General features: G+C 41.2%; 1 protein-coding gene across 1 annotated transcript in view; it reads left to right on the top strand.

Annotated features, from left to right (window-relative positions):
• The window catches only part of USH2A (usherin), a gene marked incomplete at both ends in the record, with an annotated part of 645,989 nt that overhangs the window by 255,009 nt on the left and 367,492 nt on the right, over positions 1-23,488 (top strand). The window contains 4 exons of the mRNA XM_080923960.1: positions 2,047-2,320; positions 7,734-7,937; positions 8,064-8,144; positions 10,970-11,152. Coding sequence (XP_080780086.1) covers positions 2,047-2,320; positions 7,734-7,937; positions 8,064-8,144; positions 10,970-11,152 — 742 coding nt within the window. The remainder of the gene's footprint in view (positions 1-2,046; positions 2,321-7,733; positions 7,938-8,063; positions 8,145-10,969; positions 11,153-23,488) is intronic.

Raw genomic sequence — 23,488 nt, 5'->3', positions numbered from 1 at the left:
TGTCTCTTACCTGGCCTGTAAGCTTCCTTTAAGCCCAATATCTTCTGACTGCATGTGTCCACAACCCTGCTTGAAGGACCATCCATGCAGCTCACATTACTCTAAATCTTGTGTGTGTGTGTGTGTGTGTGTGTGTGTGTGTGTGTGTGTGTGTGTGCATGTGCGCGCTCAAGTGTATGATTAGGGTTCTTAAATGATCCAATGTTCCTCCTAGCACACATAGTAGGGGAAAAGACAGTTTGATAGGAAAAGGGTGTTGTGGGCCTGTTTAGATGTAGTTTTTTGGGGCAATTTTACTCTTCATTGTGAGGATATCAGCAGTCCAGTCCAAAACATCAAACAAGAATCAGTAGAAACAGCTCAATCCAGAAAAAAAAAAAACCACAAGACTCCCCAAATTGCCATGAGTCCTGAGAAGCAGCAAGAAGCAGCTGGAATACCTCTTGAACTTCCTGAAGTTCTCTGGCAAGTTCTCTATAAAGACACAAGAAGCAAAGATCAGTTAACACAGGCCAAACGTTGCAAGACAAACCAATACCAGAGCCCCGCTCACTGTCTGCAGGGCTGTATTTATGTTCTTTCTGAACATCACACACCCTCTCAAGTGTCCACTCTAGCAGAACACCACATGCCTTTCACAAGACAGATTCCTGAAAAACATCACACGGCACAAACGAGTTTTCAACAAAACCAGGAATTTTTACTTCAGGGGTGTGATGCAGTCAAGTTGAATGAGTGCTCCTGTGTGTGTGTGTGTGTGTGTGTGTGTGTGTGCACTTGTTTGTGTGCACATAGAGCCCAAATTTGATCTTTAATTTCTTTCTGCATATGTCTCCACTGTATTCATTGGGCTGGCAGCTCTTGCTGATTCCAGAGCTTGTTCATCCAGCCAGTTGACACATCCTGCTTGTTCCCAGGAGCTTCTTTCTGTCTTTGCCTTCCAAGTACTGTAATTCCAGAATTCCAGGAGGCCACATTCCCCCTGGTGATGGATCCCTATGCTTTCTTGGCAAGTGGCTCAACCTCTGCTTTTAGAGGGGCCTTTGCTCCAACTCTAAATCTTTCTTGGCCCACAGGGATAGAGTGGCTCATCTGCTTTTGTGGCAGCTTGTCATTCTCTTGGTGACAGGAGTGCTCCAAGGGGCCCCTTTGCTAACAGGAAGAATTTAGGGAGCTGGGGAGCTCCGTGCTTATTGAATGAAGGTAGTGCCTGCTTGCTGGGGATGCATCATTGAGATATCTACATAGAAGACATATTCGTTCTCCATCAAGACTGACTGTTTATTTTATTTAACATGCCATTCTCAAACTTTCAGCAGGTGTGGAAGCTGATCTCACACCCAAAACTAAATTTTTTTTAAAAAATGCTTGGTAAAATAATTATCATGGAATGTTTTGAGGGGAGATCTGAATGCTTTTCCCTTACTCTGAAAATTTGGGTAAAATGTGCTGACATTGGAAAACAGTGCATTAATCTAAAAGAATACACACAGAGCCAATTATGCTAGAACTCAGAATCAGACTGAAACATCGAATCAAAATAAATCTTACAAATTTGAAATTGAGTTCACTAACCATTTAAAACAAGCTTCATTGAGCCTGACATTTCATTTTCTTATTGTCCTGTCAAATTTTCTCCCAAATTAAATTGATACACGCAGTCGTATCTTCTCATTGCTGAGAACTCAGAAAATGGAGTCATAGTTCACAAGTGTTCTGTTCTCCACTTTGCCCGTCACTTAGAGGAGGATTTAATCTGTTAACTATGCTACAGAAGAAGCCGGTGTCTCCGTAATAATACACTGTAGTATAATCATTACTAGGTATCAATTCATTTGACTGAATACAACATTTTTCGTGGCAATTGTAAGCTTGCAGCACACTTCACCACCCATTAATTCAGCTCTGCTCAGGATAAAGTGAGGTGGGTCTATTGTGTCTGGCCTGTCTTCAGGAAACTGGCCTGTTCTTGCCCCACTGCAGCTTCTCGGCTGACCAGCTTCTCAACTGACCGCAACTCTTTGGTTTTTTGAATATGAAATGCAGATGGAGCTGAAGAGGGGGCTGCTGAGCTTCAAGTTAAATTCCAGCCTCATCTTCACACGCGTGGATCTCAGGCTAGGACTGGCTTATTGTGAGGGGAAATGGAATACAGTCGTCATCAGAAAGGAAGGCTCTTTGGTGTCAGTTGGTGTGAATGAACTTACAAAGAGCACCTCTCTGGCTGGAGGTCAGCCTCTGCTGGTGAATTCACCCATCTACCTGGGCGGCATCCCACAGGAGCTGCAGGATTCCTACAGGCATTTGACTCTGGAGCAAGGTAAGTTCCTGTCAGAGACACACAACGTCTGTTGAACATGGCCCTGGCTCACCGGACTTTGGTTATGCTGTTTCAAATATGGCAGTAGATTTGCACTAAACTAATCCCCACTAACCCTTTGCTTACAGCCCTTTAAGCTAAAAACAAAAAAAAAAAAAAAAAAATACCCACTCACTGGTTATTTCCTCAAACACAGTTTTAATATATTTTATAGCTTCTTGTAAGTTTTAAAAATTTGTCTCTCCATTTTCTCATGTTTGTGTCTTGGCTAAGCGTTGTATGTTCAATGCAGCGCTCTCCGAGAGGAGAAGAGAGCACCAGACCCAAAGGAACTGGACTTTCAGCTGGTTAGAGACACCACGTGGCTGCTAGAAATGGAGCCCTGGTCCTTTGCAGGAGCAGACAGTGTCCTTAATCTCTCCAGGAGCCCCAGACAGCTCTCCGTGTTATTCCTAAGAGTGCCTGACCACCCTCCTTAAATCCAACACATGCATTCCAACATGTCTTCAGCAAAAAAAAGTGTCACACAGATAAACCAGCTTCATATGTATTGCATGGCATGCCTGATTTCCTTGAAAACTCAGTGTGATTTGGGATCTCAAAATATCAATCATTATCTATACGTGAAGGTAAAAGACAGGAGTTTGTATGGATGTGAACAAGCAACTAGGAAACCACTGCCATTCCTCGCAGACATTACGGCTTCTGATGTCAGAACCGGTCATCTCCATAGCTCGTCAGCAGAAGTGTGGGGCAGAGCAAGCACATGAAGCCCTGAGCTTAGAATTCCAAATACATTTGTGGAAAAACTGGACAGCTTTATCAATAACCATCAGAAAGGGGGAAGTAGTTAAGCATCTGACCCAGCATTTAACTCCTGTATGTTTGGACTTAACTAGAAAAAAAAAAATTAGCATCTGACCCAGCATTTAACTCCTGTATGTTTGGACTTAACTAGAAAAAAAAATATTTTTAAGGCCCTTGGTCATGTTGATACTGGAGAGGCTGGGGCAGGTGGATGACATTGTTGGAGCCCTTCTAGGTTATATAGTGAGACTCCTGACTCAAAATCAAAAGGAAAATAGCATCTAACAGCATCTGAGTGTGATTCTGCTGAGCACTTCTTGTGAGAAGAACAGAGGTTCTTCACAAGGAGCCGCTGAGTGGGCCATGGTGATTCCTGACCCCACCCGATGAATGAGAAACAGGGAAGAAGGCATCTGCCTGCGGGAGATCGCACAGTTAAGAAGCAGATACAAGACTCCATAGTGGATAGCCTGGTGCCACCGTTTATACTCCTGACAGTGAAGTATTCTTTTGATTGGTGCTTGCCATTGCCCCACCCCTGTGACTTGGGGAACAAGAGAAAACTTCCAAAGCTTGACCAAACGTGCTCTCATAGAGAGAGTGTTCTCTGTGCATTTTTAAATCTACGCACCATGAATGGTTAAAATTTCCATGAAGCAGCCTTTGCCTACTTGGTCAGTACATAAAGATTTAAATGACTTTGGGTTGAGAATATATGGTGCGCTGTAAGGACACTCTGAACAGAGTAGCAGCAGTAAGGAGTTAATGAATAACCAGGATCTGAGACAGTAATGACATTTTCAAGGCACTTAAGATGTAGCAGCTGCTAAAAATATTACATTCATACAGGATCATCCCTAGATTTTCAGGCTTTCCGGTATTAGAAGGAATCTGGCAATTCTCCGTGAGTGAGACTGCTTCGTCCTGTTTACGCGGGTCTGGGAAGTGTTAGATAAAACAGTCTCCTTATTCAAGCTAATGAGTCAGACCTGACCCTGTTATTACTGTGAGTATTGGAAACAAGAATGAAACAAAATGCCGAACAGATCCTGAGGGGGGAAGATGTAAAGCATCAACATGGACCCAAGGGGAGCCATTTTACCAGTACTAGATGTAAGTCTGTGATAGCGGTAGCCTTTTTATTTACGCAGTTACTTGTGTCTTGTCTGTGTCACTGGTTTTGAGCTGCTGATAAACTATTGAAGTCTAGTATACCTGAAGACAGTAAGAAATCCAAATTAGCTTTCTTATCATTATCATCATTCTCCTCCTCCTCCTCCTCCTCCCCATCATCATCATCATCATCATCACCATCGTCGTCGTTGTCATCATCATCATCATCATCATCATCATCATCATCATCATTCCCTCACTCCAGGCTTTAAGGTTCTGACTCAGACACTTTGAGACACACTGATCTATTGTACCTGGATATAGGCTCATCTGAGAAAATATACACCAAAGAGATGGCTAGCCTACAGGTAGCCACATGAAATTAAAATAATTCATGTTTTTTTACTGTATCTCTCTCTGCCCTCTCAGGAGCTGTCTTACTTTTCACCTCATCCTTTTCTACGCCGCCTAATTTAGAGCCTCTTTTTTTCCAGATTCCATTTTGAGGTTATATTCACAGCAGTTTTGGTGTATGTATGTATATGTGCATATACATCCAGGTTTACATTGTGCCTGCATGCGAATGAGTATGCCTTTGCATATGGGTTGCAGATGTCTACCTTTGTTGTTCCTTGAATACTGTCCACATATTAATGATTCATTCATTTATTGTGAGATTGGTTTTTTTTTTTACTTGTTTGAATCTCTGTGGTTGGCTAAATTGATTAGCTAGAGAACCCCAGATATCTGTTGTCTCTACCTCCCAAACACTGGGGTTCCAAGCACTAACAAAAATGTCCAACATTTTTTTAAAGGCCCCTGATATAACATTCCATCTTTATGACATTTATGGATGTATATAATGTGTGTGGATTGTTTTTACCCCAACTCTTGTCTTCTAGCACCTATGAAATCCATTCTCTACCTTTCAATTTCTTGTTTTTTTTTTTTTAATAACTCACTAAGTCCATTTTGAGCACCATATACAGGGATGGGTGGAAGTCGTTACTGGAGAACACTCAGCTTACTTTGCCACCATAAGACACTAACTTCCCATCCTCTATTGGCCATCACTAGTCAACAGCTGCTCACCTAGTGATGGGGGCAGGGGAGTTCCTCCTTACTCTGTATTGAATTGTGCACTAGCTTGATCTTGTTCGGGTCTTATGCAAGCAAGAATATTTGTTAGAACTCATGCATACATTGATTCTGTCCTGTCCAGAAGACATTGTTTTGCTATGGTTATAGCTGACCTCTGGCTCTTATGGTCCCCCCACACTCTCATCTGTGGTGTCCCCTGAACCTTAAGTATGATATGGAAGCTGAGCTTTCATAGCCATTTTTCTCTGGACTTTAACCAGTTGTGAGTTTCTCCATTAATCATTGCACAAAGGAGTTTCTTTGCAGAGCTCTTAGCTACACTAATCTCCAGGCACAGGGCTATACATTTAGGGGGCAGCTTGATACTAAGCATTATTTTAACAAAATAATAGTAGTAAATTCAACCTTGGAGCCCTTGAGCTTCCCAGTTATGAGTTCTTGGTCAGACTTATGCTACTAGGTATGGCTTTCCTCCTCTGAAGCTGGCCTCCAATCTAATATAATAAATCCAACAATAAATTAGAAATAAATTCAATAATAAAACAATTGGTTGTTAACCATAATATTCAGCGACTACTGTACCCAATTAGCACATCTTTCCCATAGCTTTGTTGAGACTGCGCATGGTGATTATCCCCAGCAACCTGCAGTTTACCTTTCAGTACCGAGAAAGCCAGCCAGCAGGGAGGAAGGCTTCCTGGCCAGCAGCATCCTGATTGCTTGCACCATGTGCTGTGATCATAGTCTTCAACAAAAGGTTTTCCATCAAGTTCTGAGGACTGCCCATCACTTTCATTTGGTTTCTAAAGACAGAAATCAGTTTCTCATAACTGCATAACAAGCAATTGAGCGATCTGGACCATCCCCAAGAGGCTTTGTTGTCATTTTAAGTAGATCCTTCAGTGGTGTCATGTACAAACAGAGGTGTGTGTTCATCACCACCCCATCTCCAGAACTCCATCTTGACAACTTGAAGGTCCGGAAGCATGTGGAATTTCTTAGAGTAGCATTACCGAGTTGTGAAAGCTGCCTGTCTTTTGCCTTCTTTTTATGGGGATAGAAAATAGGGTGCAGAGAAGTAAGATGATCCTCACACATATCCTCAGAAAATGTCTGCTATTAACAACAGAATTCTTCGGTCCTGAAATTTCCAGCAAATACATCTTATAGCAAGCCTCACTGCTTCCAACTCGATTCAACCAACTCTTTTCATGCCTACCATGTATCGAAGATAGACTCACAGTATTGATCAGTCAGGCCTGAAGGAATTGGAATAATAGCCAAAGGCATTTAAAAGGAAGTACACTTCAGCTTAATAGGAGAGAAGAAATAAGAAGATATCAGCTAAACCCTGAAGAGAACAATTTGACCATTTTAATTTTTAAGAACACTCACAGTGTGCCCCAGACTTTTCAAACTTGACATTGTCTTGTGCAGAAAGGTGAGTATTTATGGGGGAGTTGTGACTGTGGCCCTCTTTTGCCTTAATTTGGGGCACATTTCTGGGCATCTCCTGGCCAAACATCACAGACGTGACCTCTTTTGGCACATGTCTGAGGAAGCAGGAAACGGTGACTCCTTGGCTATGAAGTCATTTGTGCATTTGTTCTCTAGTGAACACAGGGAAATCTACAAATTCACTTGTGTGCATTCACTGCCAGTGGCAGGCGATGTTGTCTCAGGATCCACATGTGAAGCACCCATTCCATGAAGTTTATGGCATTAACATTGCTGACACCGAATGAGGGTCTTTGCTAACTTGAGTGTGAACCCAGTGTGTATTCAAGGTGTGTATCAAGATGACAGAGTATAGAGAAAATGATGGGGCACAGAGCTCTTGTCTTTTCCTGCTGTGTTTCCACATCTATAAACTACACATCTCATGCCAGTGTCTGGGGGCTCTGGTAGATGAAAAGCAATGTTTTCTTCTCTACTGCCCTACATAAACATGCCATGGTCCATCTTGTTCTCAAATCACACATATCCAGGAATAATTTCTTTCACCCCCTTTCCCACTTACTCCACTTATCCTACATTGACTAGGCACATGGAGACTCCTGTCTATCTTGTTTGAAAGTTTAAATTTTACTTTATAGTTAAAAGAATGTAGAAAATGTAAGCCTATATAGGCAAAAGAAATTGTTTATGTGCCAAAGTCAAACTGTAATTACCTAGGCATATGCAGCTTTTCAAAATGGTATCTATAAATACACCTCTGCAACTTCATGAAAAAACAAGAGCCATAAAGATTTCTCGAACAAGACTTTAATCATTGTCCCTGACTAACATCTCACCCCCCAACCGCCAAAAGTAAAACTTTCAGAGTACAAAAACAGTTGGTCATTAATGACCCAAGTCCTTTCTGTGACACGAATCCCTTTCTGTTTGCTAGGGTTCCGTGGTTGCGTGAAGGAAGTTGCATTTACACAGGGTGTTGTCGTTAACTTGGCATCTGTGTCCAGCCGTGCTGTCAGAGTCAATCAGGACGGATGCCTATCAAGTGACAGTACTGTTAACTGTGGGGGAAATGACTCCATCCTGGTTTATCGGGGAAGCCAGCAGAATGTTTACGAGAGCGGTCTCCAGCCCTTTACAGGTAATGTGGCAGTCTCTAAATTAAATGCTACAGATCTGCCATCTGCTTTCTTTCCCCCTGCTGAAAGCCTGCTGCAAGTCTGAAGGAAGCTGGTTTTAAACTTTCTACTTCTTATTTCCCTTCAAGAATACCTGTATCGGGTCATAGCCTCACACGAAGGAGGGTCAGTGTCCAGTGATTGGAGTCGGGGACGTACGTTGGGCTCAGGTAAAGTCTGCTGATCTGCAAACATAACTATGCATGCACGTGGGCATGTCTGTGCACATAAAACCTATGCCCTAAAGCAGCACCAGGTGGCTGTAGAAAAATACAGATCAGTGCATTTGAGTTTGTAAGAGTTAACTGTGCTTGCTGGGGCTTTTTCTTTCCTCTTTAAACCCAGAGAAGGGAAACTCATGTACTTACAGATTTAACAGGCACTACCCTGCTTTTTCAGAGTGAGAGACATCTAGCAGTCATCTGTATCACAAAAGGTAGGACACACGAGGGTACCATCAGGCAGAATGGCAAATTCTCGAGTGCACTCTAGAATCAGGGACATCTCCTTATCATGTCCTAGGAGACACCTGTCATGGTGGTGAGCCAAGGCCTTGGAGAGTGACTCTCAAAGGCGAAAAGTTTCAAATAAGTTAAATGTTTTCAAATCAGAAGAGAAATGATGAGGAGGCATGTTAGACCAGACTTCAGACCCCCGAGCAGCGGGTGTGTGTTCAGTACTTCTGACCGTGTCAGCATGGTCTTTCTCAGGGTGGCATGACAGGGGGTATTGATCACAAAGTATTTGGTGAGTCAGGAGTTTTTCACCAACCTAGTCAAATGTCTGTCAGGAAGTCTAGCATATTAGCGATGGCTGTGGTCTCTGAGGACAGTTTCTCTAGCCATAAAATATTCTTTCTTATTTCTCAATAGTTGGTTACTAGCCACGGCACCTTCATTTTATGGTCAGGGTTTCTACTCCTGCACAAAACATCATGACCAAAAAGCAAGTTAGGGAGAAAAGGGTAGATTCATCTTACATGTCCATATTGCTATTTGTCACCAAAGGAAGTCAGGACTGGAACTCACAGAGGGCAGGAACTTGGAGGTAGGAGCTGATGCAGAGGCCATGGAGGGATACTGCTTACTGGCTTGCTTCCCCTGGCTTGCTAAGATTGATTTCTTATAGAAATCAGGACTACCAGCCCAGGGATTACACTACCCACAATGGGCTGAGCCCTCCCCCCTTGATCACTAATTGAGAACATTTCTTACAGCTGGATCTCATGGAAGCATTTCTTTAAGGAATGCTCCTTTCTCTGTGCTAACTCCAGCTGTGTCAAGTTGACACAAAACCAGCCAGTACAATCACTAACAATGACTTTCAAGACCCGCTGCCTATAGATTTTCCAGAGAGGATGATGGGAGAATCTCCTGAGATAACTGTCTAGATATAGACAATACATTGAGATGAACATTCTCTCTAGACCCTCCTCAACCTCAGAGTAGGTGAAAGACTCAGAATAAAACAGCCACTGGTAACCAACATGTTTCCACCTGTTTCACAATCCTCCATGTTCTTAGCAAATATGCCACCATAGCCTGCTTTTAGGCAATTTAGTGGTGTCTATAAAATCCATTGTTAGCTAACTCCCCAACATGACCCCACATGTCGTACATGGCTGAAAGTAGAGCCATGATCTGGCCACACATGCTGTATCTGGGATTCACATTTGCAGTCTGACCACAGCACGAGGCAGCTCCTGAGGGCTGATGGATAATTTGATTATTTTGGGAGTCAGTTTTTCTCTGTCCCTTATGAGAAGACCATCTGGTAGACAGTATCATCTTTGCCCTGTACCACATTTCACAACTAATAAAATCAGCCTCTCTCCCTTTGTCTCTTTCCTGGCAACTTGGTTGTGTGTGCCGTTTTCTGTAGATGCGTGTAGTGCTTTAAGTACAGAGAGATCTGCTCACTGTACCTCCTCTCACCCTCAATGTTCAGTTTGCTTCTCTTAAAACTGTCCTGTGGTAGTGGTCTGAATGCGATAGTCTGGAAGGAAGCTGTGTGAAGTTGGGGACTGTCTCCCATCATCCATCTACAGGACTCAGAAGCCCAGGAGCAGTTAGAACCACTCTGTCATCCATCCTGGTGTCCACACAGTTCCATGGGCTCTTTCTTTGTGTCCCCAGTGCAGTCAGCTCTGATGAAGTTGTTACTGGTCAGAGCTGTGTAAATACCTAATAATTAGTTAAAGGTTATGGATTTTTTTTTTTTTTTTTTTTTGAAATCAGGGCTCAGCTTTTGAGAACGAAGCATTCTCGTTTTGTTCTGAGATGCTCTGCAGGGAATGTTTCTAAAACTGATTTTGAAGTCTATCCAGGGCACAAGCTCCCTTAACCTCCCAAATGCAATTAAAACTGTGTCCTATATATCATACCTACTGGAGCTTTACTTTTTGAAAACCATTAAAAAAAAACCCAAAAAATTGAATTTGGAAAGTAGGAATAGCCATTTCAGTACCACATAAAATCAAATGTGTGATTTTTCTTTTTTTTCTTTCGATTTTTTCTTTCTTTCTTTCTTTCTTTCTTTTTTTTTTTTTTTTTTTTTTTTTTTTTTTTTTTTTTTTTTTGGCTACCTGAAAGGCATAAAAGTGTCAGCTCACTGTGTATAATAACAGTCTAATTACCTTGCTCCAAAGTGACAAATTATTATATTGTGTCACCCTGTTACCTGCCGACCACGCACCTCCTTCCTGATGAGTGTTGCTTAAACGCATCAGATACAGTCAATGTTTTGGGGAAAACCTGGTCTCAACTAAAAAGGATGTTCTGTCGATGGAGTTTTGATGGTTTTGAAATATAGCTTAAACTGAATGGCTCAAGATGTGCAGTCATATTAAATCAATGCTGAAAAGTTACAACTCTAATAAATTGTATTTATGCTAATGGTCGAGTCTGATTTACTGCTGCCATTAAAAGTGAAGAATAGGAACAGTCATCCCCTCAGACTGGCGCTTGCTCTCCCTCTCTCTTTTATTCTTTCTCAGCTCCGCAGAGTGTGCCAACTCCCACAAGAGCCCAGAGCATAAATGGATACAGCGTTGAGGTGGCCTGGAATGAACCTGCTCTGGTTAAAGGTGTCCTGGAGAAGTATGTTCTGAAAGCCTACAGTGAGGACAGCTCCCAGCCCTCAGCCAGCACTGAACTTAATGACACCGACATCCACACAGGTAAAGGAGACTCCCGGGAGTCCGTCCTGCAGTCTCCTTTGTTTTGGTTTTGGATAACAGAATGTTCTTCACGCTTTACTCTCCCGCGTACATTGGTTATGTGTGTTTGGCCCAGTGGAAAACAACAAGACAAAGCAGGATGACACACAGCTGTAAGCACAAAGTGAAGGTAGAAGAATAATGAGTTCAAGACCAGCTCAGGTTTCATTGTAAGTACGAGGCCACCCTAGGCTGCACAGCGATACCCCATTCCTAAAGAAGTAAAAACACGCACATTCGCGCACATGTGCATACACACAAATCCCACCAACCAAATAAGAAAACCAATGTGACAGAATCCTGTATCTATCTGTGTAGGATTAAAAGGATAATTCTGCAAAGCACAAATTCCAGTGAATATAGATGCATTTAGAGGTTCATCTTCTCTTCTAGGTTATAGGATTTATAGCCTTTGAATATTGCATAAACATCTTTTTTAAAGATCATATACATATCTATGCATATAAATGCAAGCCATATACATGTGAGATACACACACATATACACATACACATATCCATGCACAAAAATGCATGACTACTTTGTATATTTTACATGTAAAACTATACTCTTTGGGACTAGCCCAAGTTCACAGAACCATTATTTATTGTAAAATTGCTGATTATACCTAATTATCTCAAGGTGGAGGGGGTTATTGCCCCAGCCATTTGACTGGCAAGTCAGAGAATCAATTTTTCACAGTGAAGCTGGCCATGAAGAATGATTAGAAGAGAAACAACCCACACCTCGCTGACACATCTCACACCAGAATTCATGTATGCAGCAATTGGAATTTCAGCTTTAGAAAATGCTACAGTATATTCAACCCAAAAGCCAAGTAGAAGGCTTTGTCCCCGAGAGGAAAAACTCTTTTCTATAGCCAAATATTTGCAACTGGAGTTATTGTGTAGACTTGAGCATCACCTTGGTCACTTTTCTCTTTTCAGCATATTTATTGTACAACCCCAAGCCTTCATTCCTGTCTTTAGAAGTTTTATGTGTCATCCAAATATGTACACATCTCAGAATTTTACTTATTTCTAATCACACCTATTTGCTGTGGATGCATTTGTATGAGCACACGTGGCACAGTACATGTGTCCACAGCATGAGCATGTTGAGAGGATCATTCTTTCATTCCTCCATGTGGGCCCCAGGTTTAAGTTCAGGTCACCAGGCTTGGTGGCGAGTACCTTTACTTGCTGAGCCAGCTCATCAGCCCACAGCCAAATGCTATATAAAAATCTATGTTCTCCACTCCCTTCTTCCCTCTTATACTCCCCATACAAACTCAACCTATGTCCCCAGCTGACCTTTTTCCATATTGCACAGTTGGCTAGGCAAAATGAAAGAAATCCAGCAGTTTATCATGACAGGTCTCAAGCAATACCAGTTCCATAAGCTCCTTCTTATGATCTGTTTTTCCAAACTACCCAAGTGCAAATGGCCCCCACTACATCCCTCTCATTGTTGCATTCTTAGACACATTAGATACTGCAGTGGTAGATGAGTCCACCTCGCAGAATCTGTCTGTCCTTCCTTTGAACATTAGTATTGCCTCCTAATCTCCTCCTTCCTTCCACATATCTACATGTGACAATCATTTTCTCAAAGTGTTTGTTAAACTCATCCATGTCGTCCTACCAACTGATGAAGTCAAAGTGCTGGATATCTTCTGTAGACTTCCCAGGGTCCTTTGCGACTGCAGGCATGAGTCTGTCCTGCAGGACTTGGTAGGTGTATGTGAGGGTCTTCCCAGAGAAGTTTGACAGAGGATGAAAAATTCACGCTGAGTGTAGGTGACACGATCTCAATGGCATGGGGTGCAGACGAAAAGAGGAGGAAACCAGATGAACAGCAGCATTCACATCTGCCTACCATCTCACTGAGGACACAGAGCGTCCACCTACCCCACACTCCCACCACCCTTCCTTCCCTGTTCTGATGCACTGCATCTGCTCAAAACATGAGACAAAATAAGCCCTGTTTCACAGTTTCTTTTGTCAGTTCTTCTTTCACAGCAGTGAGAAAAGTAATTAATAAAGGGGCCTTAAACTACCTCCCGGATCCTTCTTTCATGTTCTTCTTAACCTATGAAATGGAAAAGTAATGTATACCCAAAAGAATATGAACATTACATGATCCATTCTGGCCTGATACTTCTTACCTCTTGCAAATTGAAGATACCAGTTCAACTCTATATATGCTTCCGATTCCATTTATGCTAATGAAAATGAAATACGATGACTTCCTTCATAAGATAGCCAGAAAAAATAACACCACATTTGTGTACAATATGTAAAATGTTGTTTGGCGTGTGAAGAACTATAAAGAGGGGCTGTCAGGGTCTCTACAATATGAACACAGTGCATAGTATCTGGCAAATTTTTCTAATAAAGGAGTAGTTATTTCAGGGGCTTATCATTTGCAAAAATTTGTACAAATTTCTACAGAAGTTGTACAAGTTGTACTACCAGCAAGGAGAACACAAGAATATTTACATTACATTTCATCTTAGCCACCACTATATTTTATAGTTTTTTTTTAAAAACCTTTGCAAATTTGAGAATCAAAGGTTTGAAGATATTGTTTCAAATTAAATTTATTCGCTTGTTAGAGACATTGTTTAAATATTTACTCACTAGACTTCTTTTGAGGTGTGGCCTAAATTGGTTTCTTGTTAATTTTTCTACTGCCTGGGTCACACTTTTGTCTCTAGTTCAAAAACATCCTAGATTTTTTTTCTTATATAGTATAGATCTTCCAAATTTTGCCAATTTCCTTTTAGTTTTTACTTCATATAAAAATTTTTTAAAGATATTTTGTATAGTTGATAAAATATTTTCATTTTTTCTGTAAGTTGTTTAAAAATTAAAAGTACATGTTTTCTATTCAGAGTAAATTAGTGTTTGCTTATGTTAGATAAGTCAACTATCAATACCTGACTTGTAATAACAAATCTATGTTTAGTGTAGGATCAAACTTGGAGAAGCATTTTCAACATTCTGGAAGGTGGCTCTGTAGAGCAGCAGTTCTCAACCTGTGGGCCATGACCCCTTTGGGAGTCACATATCAGATATCTGCATATCAGATATTTACATTATGATTCACAACAGTAGTGAAATTGCACTTATGAAATAGCAACAAAGTAATTTTATGGGTAGGGATCGCCACAGCATGAGGAACGGTATTAAAGTGTTGCAGAATTAGGAAGGTTGATAACCATAGCCCTAGAGAAAGAACAGGCCAGATGAGAACCAGGGTAGTGAATTAGTTGGTGTTACCATCAGCATGGGAAATGGAAGGATGGGGTGTAGGGAGGGGAAAGTCACAGGCTGGTTACTAATTTTCTGTATGCAATCTGTTGATGAAGTAGCAGGAAATTTCTCGATTCAACTTTCCAGTTTTCCCCAAAATACTGTTTCTATTGTCATTATTCTCTTTGTTATTATGACTTTTATATCCATTGTGTATGTTTTCACTTTTAAACTCAAGGTGGATTTTGTACTTTTGTGGTAAGACTAAATTTTCTATTCATCTGCACTAGAAGCCAAATTTTGTTCATTCGCATTTATTTTTATAGTTGAGTTGAGTGACTAACTTTGTTTCTGACTTTAAGGTACAGATGTTGCAGCTTTCTCATTGTATGGTTATTTATATATGTGCTGTGTGTGTGTGTGTGTGTGTGTGTGTGTGTGTGTGTGTGCAAGCACACATATGCCACAGTATATCTAATATTGGTCATTGCCTTTTGGGACAAAGCCGCTTAGTTCTTTGCAGTTGAATAGACCATGCTAACAGGTCGTGTTGGTTTAAGTGAGAATGGTCCAGTTGGTGAAACTCTTTGGGAAGGATTGGAAGGCATGGTCTTATAGAAGGAGGTGTGTCACTGGGGTTTTGAAGTTTCAAAATCTTATCCCATTTCCAGTCAGCATTCTTCTCACCCCACCCCACTCACTCTGACACAGGCTTGTGGATCAGATTTGAGTACTCAACTACTGCTCCAATACCTGTCTGTCAGCTGCCATGTTCCCTGCCATCGTGCTCTTAGATGTTCATCCTCTGGAATGGGATCCAGGGGATGCAGAGTCAGGTTTATGTTTACATGGCAAGCGCTTCTGACTGAACCATGGCTCTAGCCCTTCTTTCTCCTAGTTCCTGTTTCTGACAGTACAGACTGAAGGCTCATTGATTTGATCGCAAAAGGTGTGTGGAAACCACTGAGCGCTCTGATAGGCAGGCAAGGCCGTGGCAAACTTGACACTATCTTTATTGCTTACAAGTCCATCTGCGCAGAAACAGAGTAACAGAGGATGGGGTAGCACACACATTGACTGCCATCAAAGTAACCGTGGTAATTATCTAAGGCAAAGAACTCCAGAGTAAAGAAAATAAAGACTAGAAAGTGCTGTGAGAGAGAGCAGGGTAGATTCCAGGGCTGGGGGTGAGGGTGGGGTCAAAGTTGAGCAGACGTGGCAGGAGGGTAGCTGTCACTTTGTGAAGCAGCTCTGGTCACATGGTAAAGCCTCCATACCAATTGGGAAAAATAACTTCTCTTTGGCATAACTGAAGTGACTTTGGTTGAGATGTTAATATTTTCATTAATTTTGCTCTTCAGAGTCACATTTATTTGAATAAAATAATGCTGATACTGGATAAATAGTGGCTTTTTAGATTTATTACCCAATACGGGATTCTTTACCAATTAAGTTGAAAAGTTTTTTTCTTCAGAAAATGAGTTCGTTTCTTTTCATTAATTATTTTTCTGTTTCATAATGAGCTCTTTTACTCCACAGAATTAGGTCTTCTGTCTGTGAAGAATTCAGCCTTATGTATCCAATCATTACTAATTGTAAAAAAGAGCAAGTTCTCAGCTTAACTCTTTCTTCTCAGGTTGCCCCCCCCCCCCTTATTTTAGTTTTTAAGAACTGTGCTCAGAGCCAAGGATTTATCACAATGCCACAGACAAGTTTAAAGCGATGTCCCTGGACCAAAGTTTTCCACCTCAGTGGGGTATGAAATCCTTATTTATGTAATTACTGCAAAGATAAAATGAATTCCTTGTGCAAAGTATTTTTGCTTAGAATTATAAATAAATGTTGCGGTAAATATTTTAAAAGTATGGCTTAACCTCTTATCAGCCCCCAAGTCTTACTCCACATACGCCGATCTAGTGTGGAGCCGAACACAGACTGTCATTCAGTCCGCAAGCCGTGTGACTTCCCTACTCTGCCCACCCTGGAATGTTTCTTTACCCCACTGCCCAGCACAAACATGGCTCCAAATCAAGCAGGTTTATATATTAAATTCTCAATCCATAAACCCTCTGCACAATAAGATTACATCCAATGGACAAAGATACAAACTGCCCTTCTATATGAGATAAAAGACCTATAGAATCCCTTAAAACATTCATGTCTACCTAATGTCAGTTAAGTCTGCCAGGATCCAGATCATCCTTCTAGAGCTCCTTCTTCATTTCCCCCTGAATCCCTCTCCTGACTCTACCTCTGCTCCTCTACCTTTCCTCGCCTCTCTCTCCTGCCCAATCATGTATCACCTTAATATATATATCTACAAATAAATGTTCAACCATAGTTTCAGGTCTCTGAATTAAAGGTTTTGAATTCTAGGTTATTGTCTTGTAAATCTTCTGTGGCTTTTGTTTGACTTTGGCTTTGTTTAGTGTCTTTGTACTTCAGACTCTGCTCCTTGACTGGCTTTTAATTCTTTGGTTTAGGTCTTTAAAGTGCCACATCTTCACTTTCTTGCTTTGCAAGTTCTTACTTCCTCTGGTCTCTCAACATTTTTGGTTGCCATCTAAGTGTCTGCTTACCATTTAATCTGCCCCTTGATTCATAGACACCAAATTCATTAGATGCACACAAGTAGCGATTTTGAGATAATACAGACATTAGGTTGGATGTGAAATGAATTCTCTCTCCCCTCTCCCTCTTCCTTCCCTCTTTTCTTCCCTCTCCCTCTTCCTCTCCCACCTCCTTTCTCTTTTTCCCCTCTCCTTCCCCTTCCTCTTCCTTCTCTTTTCTCCCCTTAACCCTCCCTGATTCCTGCAGGCACATTTGTTTGAACTCTTGCTGCCCAGATGGTGGTGCTGTTTTGGAAGATTGTAGCTTTCTGCCTTAAGGAACCTATATGATGGAGGTATCCGCCTAAGGCAGACCTTGGAGAGTTACAGTCTAATCACCTTCTGTGCCCTTTTGTGCTGTGTGTGGATTTATGTGAACTGTCCATTTCCTTGGTGACAGAAGCCAGTCTACTGCCATGTTTTCCTCCCTGGGTCAGACATGGTTTCTCCATCTGCTGAATGCATACCCCAGAAACTCAGCTTCTACATTCAGTAGCCCCACCCCTAGGAACACTAAGTGGATTTCTGTTTTACTGGTCAGCAAGTGGTGTCAATGGAGACTCTCACAGGATGACCCATCTCCTGAGGGAAACTTGTATTACCCTCACAGCTCATGAGCTCAGCTCCTTTCCTCCAAGGGTTCAATGAAGCGGGGCACTAAGAGCCAGAGACATTGCTCATTTACTGGGGATCCAGGTTTCCTGGCCCCACTCTGATATATTGCAAAGTTCTCTTTGCCTCTTGTCCTTAAGATATTTAGAGACATTGGCTTCTCATAAGGTGTGGCTTCCTAATGAGGAGACTTTCAAACATCCTACTACCCTCTGCCGAATTGCAGAGCACCTGGTTTAATGGCTTTGGAATTGAGCCTATGTATTAGAGTTTTAAACTGATAATTCTCTTGTCCATCTAACATGGGGTTAAGGGGAGAAATTTGACATCATTCCCAAATTTCAATTTCATCTAGCAATCCTTGGGATAACTTTTCCCTCATATATATATATATATATATATATATATATATATATATATATATATATGTGTGTGTGTGTGTGTGTGTATATGTATGTATGTATGTATGTGTGTGTATATATATATATATATATATATATATATATATATATATATATATTTCAAAATTAACAATTAGCAAGACAGTTAAGCACAGTGGGGGCTGGACTCCATGGCCAGACTCACATGAAGGCAGAGGTTAGACGAGGACAGTGATTATGCAAGACCATCAACAGGAAGAACTCGACAAGCAGAGCAGCAAAACTCGATAGTCAAATATTCGCCTGGTGGATTTTGGCCACTAGAGGATTCAGTGAGGATAATCCCACCAGCAGTGGAGGGTCCAAGGGTTAATAGAGCCACTTAGGAGCAAATGGGCCCCTTTGGGCCACAGGGGCTAGACTCCATTCCCTCCCAAGGCCAGAGTTCAGAGTTCATCTCCTCCACCTGAGCCTCTGGGTAGGAAGCTCTGCTGCAGTCGCTCCTTATTCCTGTAGGCTTGTTACAAAGGGCTCCAATTAGCTCTTTGTAGCTTCTGTGGATTTTCCCTTTTGGCCCTGTTAACATGTCAAGATGCAGCCAGAATCCAGCCCTTTAGCCTCTGACTGAGGCTGCGCAGAGAGAGGGGCAGAACCTGATCCGAAAGCATACCAAGAATAAGTGGATTCAAGGATGTACACATACATGGTTATTTTTTTCTTGAGCTGTTTGAGCTCATGAACTTAATTATCAGTATAATTAGCAGAGCACCTGGCATCCTGTTAAGGCTGTAATTGCTAAACAAGAATCACTTCTTCAGTAGTCTTCTTGGATTACATTGCTCTGAAATCCAAGGGCTATGTTCCTTTCCCTTACCATGAAGTAACTATTATTCTGCCAGAATAATTATTTACTATTCATCAATAACAATAATTTTTAGATATTAACAACCAAATTTACATCTTTGTAAAAAAATAAGAGATTTCAATTTATAATAAGATAGGTAGTAGTTTTTCTCACTAAAACTATCTCTGGCCTCTGCAGTTGATATACTTCTGGTGCGGGGAAGGGGTTGGGTTGTAGCAGGGCCGTGGCTATCTATAAATTTCTATTCTCTCTTGAGGAGTTTCAAGTAACAGTTAGTGATTCAACCCCATCCTATCAGGTGATTCCCAAATGGCTCCTGAAATGCAGCCCCTCTCATAGGCTCCCATGCTAGGACTTTAAATTCTATACTTGGCTTACTTTCCAGGCTTGAGCTTTTGCATGGGGCTCATGGGGCACTGGGGATAAGCTGTAGTGTGGAGACACGCTCCTTTGTGAGGCCTTTAACACTGGCTAGGCTGGAATTACCCACACTCTTCCTTCCCCATGTTCCAGCTGGACACGTTCTGCCATGAGGAAAATCCCAGGGCATACAGTGAACGGCAGAGGGTTACAAGTGGGGTACAGGGCTGCCAAGAGCTCACAGTGGAAGGAGAGATCCCTGGGATTATGCTGGGATACAGACTCCTACTCACTCAGGCTAGAAGATGCATGTCTTTGAATTCTCTTTTATTTTTAATTTAACATTAAATTTAGGAATGTGTGCTCTTTGATTCTTTATTTTTTTAAGAATTTTATAAAATTTACATTGTTTCATTATTGCAATTCTCTCTGGTCTCCAATTTTTCTTGCATCCCTCTCATGTCTTCTCAGACTCATGCCCTCTTATTTTTTTAAATATGCATATATATTTATATATAATATTCTTACATTTAATCTGCTGAGCTTCCTTTAGTCTTATGCAAATGTGTTTGTGTTTAAGGGCGAATGCTTGGGACTGGATAACCTTTCAGGGGCCTTGTCCTTAGAGATTGCTCCTCTCTTGGCACTGTTAATGTCCACCCCTCTTCTTCTTGGGCTGGGGCCCTGTCAGGTTTTTCCCATCGCCATTGGCATGTCAACTGGTGTTGCCGTGGCTCAGGTCTTCCCTACCACCATACTGAGACTTCATGTGTTCAACTTCTCTGTTACATGTAGAAGGCACTATTCCTCGGCATAGGTGCTGCCACTCTGGCTCTTGGAGCCCCTCCCCCTCCTATTCTATGCTGTTCCCTGAACCTTAGGTACAGGTCTTTGTGTTACAGATGTGTCAGCCGGGACAAGGAGCAGTGCTGAATGTCTAATCAGCACACTCCCCACCCTGAGGTGCCAAGTAGAACTCAGATTGCTAACCATGTGGAAAATGAAAACTAAATCTAACATTCATGATGTCCATTTGCTTCAGAGCCAAGCCAAGCAAGTGCAGTGATTGGCTGCCTCAGTCCTGTTTTACCTACATGTGCTGAAAGCACAGATGTTTGACTGTGCATTTTGAATTTGGGGAAATCCATAAAGTAAAGCCATAGACAAAGGATGTTATCCACTCCTGAAACCTTCCCTTCCTGTTAGCCAAAATGAATGAGTGAGCTCTAGTAGGGTTTTTTTTTTTTTTTTTTTTTTTTTTTTTTTTTTTTTTTTTTTTTTTTTTATCTACTGATTAAAAAAAAAAAAAAAAAAAAAAAAAAACTTACTAGTAGTATACCTTCAAAACAAATGAAGGGTCAAGGGGCTCTGTAGGACCACAGAATAAGGAAAGGTTGGATACAAACATCATATACTTGAAGAACAGTAGAAGGAAGTAAGGGGGTGCTTTAAATCGTGTTACTCCTGTCTTGGGACTAACTTGGACTAAAATCCAGCTATCATTTGATCAAGGAGATTTTATTCTATACTGTATAAGATACTGTATAAGTGGGTATCTTAGGGTTTTTACTGCTGTTAAGAGACACCATGACCGTGGCAACTCTCCTAAAAGAAAATATTCACTTGGAGCTGGCTTACAGGTTCAGAAGTTTCATCCATCATCGTCATGGTGGGAAGTATGGCATCATGGATGTGGACTTGGTGCTGAAGAAAAAGCCTAGAGTTCTCTCTGAATTATTGTCAGACATCAATAAGAGGGGGGGCCTTGCTTAGGCATTTGCAACCCCAAGCTCACCCCTAGTAACACACTTTCTTTAACAAGGCCACACTCCCTAATAGTGCCCCTTCCTCATGATAAAACATCTAAATATATGAGCCTATAAGGGGCATTCACATTCAAACCATCACAGTGGATATATGTAAATGTGTGTCTATGTATGTTCTACGTTTAAATTACAAAATATATGGATCGTATTTACTTGAGAAGTTGTGTTGAATCTCTCTAGTTCAATACACTGTGATTGTTTTAACTCACCTACAGATGCTTATGCTATGGTTTCTAAGTAGCCACTCTGTACATATGTTTTATTCCCTCATCAGATGATAAGCTCCTAAAGAGAAAGTATTGCATTATACACTCATTTTCAGGTCTAGTGTAACAAGTTTTTCTATGGACAGATTACGGAGTGACTGCTACTAACCCTTAGTTTCTGTGAAGTTAATATTGTAGATTACTTCAGGCTCAGTAGGACTAAGGCTTAAATTTCTCTTCCTTCGTGGGGTTTCAGCATAGCTACTGTTCTCAAGAACTCTCTCATGAAATGACATACAGAGCTGGTCCTGATTTGAACATATACTTAGATTTTAACACATATTTTACCCATGGCAACAACAACAATGACAACAGCAACAATAACGGTAGATGGAAAGGTTCTAAAGATTGGCTTCAAAATTTTTACTTCCTAACAAAATTCACAAGTCAAGCATTTTCACTGCAGTATTCTGATAATGTGCATAGAGAACAGATAAATATTCATTGATTTCAAGAAGCATACAACAGTTTGTATAATGGTGAAGGCTGTACATCAATTGGGGGCCAGCACCCAGAATATATGAAACACTAAAATGCCAGGGAGGATATGGAAGGAGAAGAAGCCTGCACACTCTGCTGCTGGGGGGGGTGATAAAAGCTGGTGCATCGACTGTGGACTCACTTCAGAGCTTCCTCAGAAACAAACCAACACAGGAAACGGAGTGACCAACTCGTTCATTTAGACCAACTATATCCTCCCACCATGTGCCCTAAGGACTCCACATACAGAGATACCTGCACATCCATGTTGACCAAAATGCAAGAGCCAAGGTGCAGAGCAGCTTAGATGCCCTTCAGCAGATAGAAGCCTAAGAACCGAGGCACGTGCACACAATGGAGTTTTGCTCAGCCATAAAGAAGAAAGTCAAAGGTAGTGTGAGGGGATCTGCTCAGAGGGAAAGAGGAATGAGAGGGTGCTGAGTGTGAGGATGCTAAAGTATAAACCTGTGGGGAGATGCCTTGATGAGATCCATTATTTTATAGACTAATTTTAAAAACCAATAAGTGATCTGGTGTGCTCTAGGCTAAACTGCCAGGATGCAGCCAAACACAGGGAAGTGCCAAGGAGGAGAAGGAAAATTTTGTGTGGAACAGCTGAAAGATGATCTATCATTTTCAAATAATTACACTTGAAAAATGGGGAACTCAAATGACTTAGCCAACATGGTGGCTTCTTGCAACACTCACCGTCTTCTTTGGGGTCAAGTCTTTGGCTTTATGTTCTAAAATGGTTGCTTGGGTTTCGCCTCGCCTGTGTGATTCCACTCAGCAAAAACTTAGAACAGTTAGGGAGCAATCTACATATTCGCATTAAAGTGGTATTTTGAGGACTAATCTATCGTGGGTGACCGTTGTGATCTAAATTCAGTGACATGGCTGTGTGGATTGCTGACCTTACTCCAGGTAGCCATTTATCGAAGAGGAAGGAAACCTTTTAGTTTGTTGAGGAAAAGGTGTATAATATATTCTCAGAGGTCAACTAGTGGCCAAGCTGGGGAAGAAATGAAAAAAGAAACTCATTTCGTTGGGATTGTTCAGAGATGAATTTTGACGAAGTCTGTGCCAGTTTTATGGAACTCCATAAATTTATTTGTAGTTTATTACAAACTATTTCTTTAAATGTAAATCTTGAAAGAAATTGGTCTGAGAATCTGCAAAGGACAAAAATACAGCCCCGTGACAGAAATTGTAAAAATAGAGGTGATGTAATGTGCCTGCCTCACTAATATGGAAGGATCACATTAGTGGGCAATGGTGACAAGATAAGAGCTTTGTGTGTTCCCCTGGAATATGTAATGTGTCTGGGTGACTTACCCATTGAGGGGATACTCTGGGGCTGCCTGCTTTTTTTCTTTTCTTTTCTTTTTTTTCTTTCTTTTCTTTTCTTTTCTTTCTTTCTTTTTTTTTTTTTTTTTTTTTTTTTTTTTTTTTTTTTTGGTTTTCTGTTTAATTTTGTTTTAACACGTTGTTCATTTGAGCCTGCAAGGTAAGAATTTTTGTTACAAGCATTTGGATTTCAGTTCAGTGTAACACATACTGCTGTTTGAAAGTGAAGATAATATTTAAATTCTGCTGTCTGGTGATCAGCAGTGAGGTATGCCTGTGTACTCATAATACTCTA

Source organism: Micromys minutus (assembly GCF_963924665.1).
Source record: "Micromys minutus genome assembly, chromosome: 1".
Lineage (NCBI taxonomy): Eukaryota > Metazoa > Chordata > Mammalia > Rodentia > Muridae > Micromys > Micromys minutus.
Note: the sequence above shows the minus strand (reverse complement) of the source record. Positions and strands in the feature narration are given on the sequence as shown.